The sequence below is a fragment of the Pristis pectinata genome, chromosome 3 (genome assembly GCF_009764475.1).
Source record: "Pristis pectinata isolate sPriPec2 chromosome 3, sPriPec2.1.pri, whole genome shotgun sequence".
Taxonomy (NCBI): Eukaryota; Metazoa; Chordata; class Chondrichthyes; order Rhinopristiformes; family Pristidae; genus Pristis; species Pristis pectinata.
In genome coordinates this window covers 65676430-65682429 of record NC_067407.1, presented here as the reverse complement: position 1 = coordinate 65682429, position 6000 = coordinate 65676430, and the positions used below count along the sequence as shown (strand labels likewise).

Here is a 6000-nt window from a genome sequence, read left to right as displayed (position 1 = left end):
TTACAGAATTTCTGGACTGATTAAATAATGCAGCCTAGCCACTAAACCCAGTCAACTATATTTTGCTTTCTTGCAAACCTCAGTCATCAGGCTATCTGGCTCCAGATGTCAGGAAATGACTTATTTTGGCACTAAACAAGCTGACTAAATACCAGCCACATATAATCTCCACTAATCTGTATTTTGGCTACTTCCCCAACTTTCTTCCCTGTGGATGAAATTTAAATGCAAAATGTTACATATTTCAGCAGTATGTTATTGAACACCTCTTATTTCCAGAGTGGAAACTGATGGCCACTACATCTGAAACAAATCAAGATACTCCAGAAGTTTAATTGGACCCTTGGGTTGTGACTTGTCTTTATGTCATTACATGGATAGGAAAGGTTTAGAGAGATATGGGCCAAACGCAGGCAAATGGGACTAGCTCAGGTAAGCAACTTGGCAGGCATGGACGAGTTGGACTGAAGGGCCTGTTTGTGCAGTATAACACTATGACTCAATTTACATTGTTGAACATTGCTAGGAAACACAAGTTTTCAGAGGCAGCCAAATTATTTATTAGCCTCACCAATGGGAACCTGACCGAGAGGACATCATTTTTTTTAACATATATTCTTCCCATTACCTATTATGCTTACCCTCATTCCCCATAGCCTCCTAAAGACCTCCCAGCCCTGATTTCCTGTGTCCCTAATCCCCCTCCACTCCCATCATCCTGAGATTTGAATCTCAGGACTTTTCAAAGGCTCTGATCACTATGTATGCCTTCCTGGATTCCAGATCTCCAGACAAGTGCTCTGAACTCCAGAACCCCTCACTAAAGCCTTGATCTCCAGGCACCTACCCTGCATCCACCACCTCTCTAGCCACTTGGCTTGGATTAGGGCCCACAACACCTTGTTGCAGAACATTAGTATGTTCTGCAACAACCCTTTTGGCAGGTATTTAACAGCAGTGATCAACTTCTAGGCAATGATTTTGATTCTGAATTATGTTCATTCTTGGGTTGTGGTTATCAGCAGTGTATTGGACATTTATTTATTTAGATTCCCTAAGAAGGTGGGTGGTGGATTGTCCACTTGAGTCACTAAAGGAAATAGTTAAAACTTAATGTTGGTGGTGGATTGATATAATCTCGAAGCCAGACCATGTAGGCTTTTATTACCAGCTTACAGCTTCACAGTCATTGTACTCGATATTCAAATGTGAAGGCATGGTGGGGTTTGTAGTCCTGATCTCAGAATTGCCAGTCAAGGAGCATAACCTCTGAACTGCTGGATCTACAACTGGTACTTTGCTGAGTGTTCACAGGCAGCAGCTGCTCTTCACCTGCAGTCTATTCGTATTAGAGCCTCAGCAGAAAATGCTCGAAAATTGCCTATTAGCATTTGGCCGATGCAACAACATGGATGTTACAAACTCTTAGAGCAACCACAGCAGTAAATAAGAGTTGGGTTTTACTGCAGAATTCACTTAATGGCCCCTGACTGAAATCAGATTCTCACAATATAGTTAAGTTTGAAAGGAGAAACCCTTTGACCTCTATGGATCATCATGTCTATAGTCAGTGTTGCCATCAGCCTCACCTATAGACCAGAAGAGGGTTGTCATCAACAAACAATGCTGATGCACCTAGGAACCGATTGGTGTGAAGTACAAGTATTTCTCAATTTACAAACATTATAGTTCAGAATTTTCACAATAATACCATTGACTCTTTAGGATATGTGTCTTCAATTTATGAACCTACATATCACCATAATAAATAGTACACCACTGTCCATATGTAGGAACACAATGTACCAAAATGCATTTCACCCAGCAAATCTCTTTTGTAAACTGAGGAATGTTTGCATTACTTCTATAATTTCCTCTTCTTTGGAGGGCCAAATGCAAAATGTGGCTTTGTAGAACACTTCTGTTCAGCTACAAGCATGACCCTGAGCTTCTGGTTACTTGTCACTTTAGTTCTCTGCCCCACCCTCTTTCTGACCCCTCAGACCTTGGCCTCTTACACTGTTCAAAGAGGTTTAATATAAATTTCAGGGGATGTCACATCATCCAGACACATTACTGCCATCCAATTTCAACATCGAATTTAAGAATTTAGATAATGTGCATTTCAGAATTTTCTGATTTTACCTCAGATTTCCAGAATCCACAGTATTCCTCTTTGGTAATTTTATATCAGGATTCTGCTTCTCCAATTAACATCTCCACAAGACCTTTTTTTTATTTCCCTGTCATCATGTTTTTTGTTTTGTATTATCTTCACTTTAATCTCCCATGTGTTCCAACCTATCACAGACATTCATGTTTGTTCTCTTCTTCTCTTCCCCCATGTTTCTGCATCTTAGAATTTGTTTATTTCTAACTTTTCCCAATTCCAATGAAAGGTCATCAACCTGAAACATTAAGTCTGTTTCCTCCTCCACAGATGCTGGAGCAAATGGAATAGGTGTAGAGCAAATACTCCACACCTGTTGAGTACTTCTAGAGCTTTTTTTTCTTTCAGATTTCCCGCATCCACAGTATTTTGCTTTTTCAATCACTATTCCATGGTCGGGAATAAAATGTTAAAGTGTAACTCTAATAATGGACTGGAATACATACTTCATAGTAGAAAGAAGAAATTTACATTTTTTGAGTGCCTTTTAGAACCTCTGGACTTTCCAAAGAACTCAGCCAATTGTATTTCTGAAGTGTAGGCAGGGTTGTAGAATAGGAAATGTAGCAGCTAAGTGGAAATGTGACAAGATCACAAAAACACCAATGTGATAATGACCAGGTGAGTTGTTTTTGTAGGTCTTGGTGGGAGGATTGTTCAGGACACTAGTGTGGTCTCTCCTGTTCTTCTTTAAATGGTGTTCTTGGGTCTTTTACCACCATCTGAGAGGACAGACAGGGCCTCAGCTTCTTGTCTCATTTGAATAATAGAATCTCCAACAACGCAGCACTGTCCTGGTACTGCGTTGTGAAAGTCATTCCAGATTATGATCTTGAGTTGGAGGAACTGTTATCTTCAGAGTCTTGTGTGAATCTGTGATTACTGAATCACAACTGATACACAATTAACAAATCAAAAGGAAAGCAGAACCAAAAACATACTTTTAACGATGAACTTGCAGATTCACCACTGATAACACATCAATGTTGCTTTCAGGTAATATAATGAAATCAATACCAGGTTTTTTCTTGGTGAAATGGCAGCTTTTGGCTGTTTAAATCCTTTTCAATAATTACCTGTAGGGTCTTGGATGAAATGTCCATCTTGTTCACTTATTATCTACTTAATAGCCCATTTTACAATAATAATGGAGTTGTTGACTAATTATAACAGTTATTGAGAATTGCAGAATGCAGAATAAGATGTTACAGTTACAGAGAAAGTGCAGTGCAAGGAGACAATAATGTGCAAGCACCATGTCGAGGAAGATTGAGAGATCATAAGAGGTTCATTCAAGAGTCTTTTTACAGTGGGGTAGAATCTGTTCTTGAGCCTGGTGGTATGTATTCTCAAGCTTTTGTATTTTCTGCCCAATAGAGGGAGGAGAAGCAAGAATGGCTGGGGTGGGAAGGATCCTTGATTATGTTAGCTGCTTTCCCAAGGCAGTGGGAGCATAATGATTTTTGTGGATTAGCTTTATTTACCCCATTTAAGGGCAGGTTGTGTGCTCCAGTTTCTGGATACTGAATGAAATCTTTAAACAATTAGAGCTTTTCATTTCCTATCCCTAATATTGTGTCTGCATCTTTTTTAGGTACATTTGAGTCATTGCATGCCATTGATTAGAAGTGACTGTGGGACATCAACATGGCAGGAAGTGGGATCTCAGGTGATGAGCAGCTTTCAAAGTCACATAATCATCACTGCAATATTGGTGCTGCTCCCTACAAAGAAAAGGGTGCAACAAATTCGGTTCACATATTGGACAGAAATGTATATTCTGAGCTCTCCAAAAAGTACCCCAGAATCTGTCAGTGGATACCAAATCCAAATGCCATTACCCTCCAGAACAAGCAGCGAGTCCTAAAAGGTAATGGATCATCAGATAGAGATACAAGCCAACTGCCTAAGAATAGAACCTGCCTTGAGCAGAACAAATCAAGAAACTACATTCCTTCAGGAGATGGCCTAGAGGACAAGCATCATGAAGAAGAGGTGAGCTCTGGTTTTTGTAAGCGCACTTACTTAACAGACAGAATCCTTAACTGTGAGGAGGGCCAGTTCAATGGGGGAAAGAAATCCCTCAGCAAGTGCATCAAACAGGATTTGTCAAGAAGGATGGTGGAAGCAGTCACCTTGGAAAACTCTCCTTTGCTAAATGGGGAGAATCCTGCTGAAAAAAGCAACACAAAGGACTGGAGTCCTCCAAAACAATTCTGGAAAGTACTTGGAATGGAAAATATAGCACCAGTTGGTAGTGCAGAGAGATTTGATGATGAGATTCTCCCAGAGGAAACCTGGAATATTAATGAATCAGGGGTTTCCAACGTTCAGTACATAAATGACTCTGGACCAAAGAGTCTATCAGAGGACCTTTCAAAAGATGATGTTTTAGACGGTTCTGCTCTAAGGACTGGAGAATGGACTGCGGAAAATACACACAAGCTTGGCCATCTGGGGGGCTTTTGGAGGACAGATAGTTGGGAGAGTGTCAGCAGTAATGCCAGCTTGTTCTCTCTGACAGAAAGGGTGGAATTCAACCGTACCAACCTCAAACGAATGCTGACATCTTCTCAATGCCAGTGTGGACCTGGTATTGGCATTGAAAGCCCGCCTCAGGAGAGTCTTGCACCAACCAGCTGCCAATTCCAACCCAGCCCACTGGATGACAGCTTCTCTGGGAACAAATATATCAAGCAAGGTGAATCTTTTCATGACCAAGGACCTCCTCATTATAGTTTTTTGTATTGGGCAGCACTTTCACTGTGTTTCTTCAATGTTTCTTTGTCATTGTCATGGGATTCCCTCCTCGACACTGTCACCTTTTGCTTCAAGGTGCAAAAAGCAAACTGCTAGAGGAACTCAGCGGGTCAAGCTGCATCTGCGGAGGCAAAGTGATGGTCGATGTTTTAGGTTGAGACCCTGCATCAGGACTGGAGGGAAACTGGTTGGGCCTTTGTGGCAGAAAGAAGCAGAGGGCCCCAAGATGTTCCTGATGGGAGATGGAGGTATAAAGACTAGACATCCATGGTGAAGATGAGGCTCATGAGGCCAGGGAATTACAAGTTGTCGAAATGGAGGAGGGCATGAGACATGTCCTGGATGTAGGTAGGAAGAGACTACATAAGAGGTAACTGGGCATTTAGAGAAGCATAAGCTGATTAGGGACAGTCAGCATGGCTTTGTGAGGGGCAGGTTGCACCTCATGAGCCTGACGGAATTCTTTGAGGATGTGACAAAGCACATTGATGAAGGCAGAGCAGTGGATGTGGTGTACATGGACTTTAGTAAGGCATTTGTTAAAGTTCCTTATGGAAGGCTCATTCAGAAAGGCAGGAGGTGTAGGATCCAGGGAAACTTGGCCATGTGGATTCAGAATTGGCTCGCCCATAGAAGAGAGAGGGTGGTGGTAGATGGAGCGTATTCTGCCTGGAGGTCGGTGACCAGTGGTGTTCCGCAGGGATCTATTCTGGGACCCCTGCTCTTTGTGATTTTTAAAAATGACTTGGATGAGGATGTGGAAGGGTGGGTTAGTAAGTTTGCTAATGATACAAAGGTTGGTGGTAACATAGAAACATAGAAAACCTACAGCACAATACAGGCCCTTTGGCCCACAAAGTTGTGCTGATCATGTCCCTACCTTAGAAATTACTAGGCTTACCCATAGCCCTCTATTTTTCTAAGCTCCATGTACCTATCCAAAAGTCTCTTAAACGACCCTATCGTATCCGCCTCCACCACCGTTGCCGGCAGCCCATTCCATGCACTCACCACTCTCTGGGTAAAAAACTTACCTCTGACATCTCCTCTGTACCTACTCCCCAGCACCT

General features: G+C 41.9%; 1 protein-coding gene across 1 annotated transcript in view; it reads left to right on the top strand.

Annotated features, from left to right (window-relative positions):
* Positions 1 to 4402: 4402 nt before the first annotated feature.
* Positions 4403 to 6000, top strand: part of LOC127567959 (uncharacterized) — a 45352-nt gene continuing 43754 nt past the window's right edge. Inside the window, exon 1 of the mRNA XM_052011202.1 lies at positions 4403 to 4871. Within this exon, the coding sequence (XP_051867162.1) occupies positions 4403 to 4871 (469 nt within the window). The remainder of the gene's footprint in view (positions 4872 to 6000) is intronic.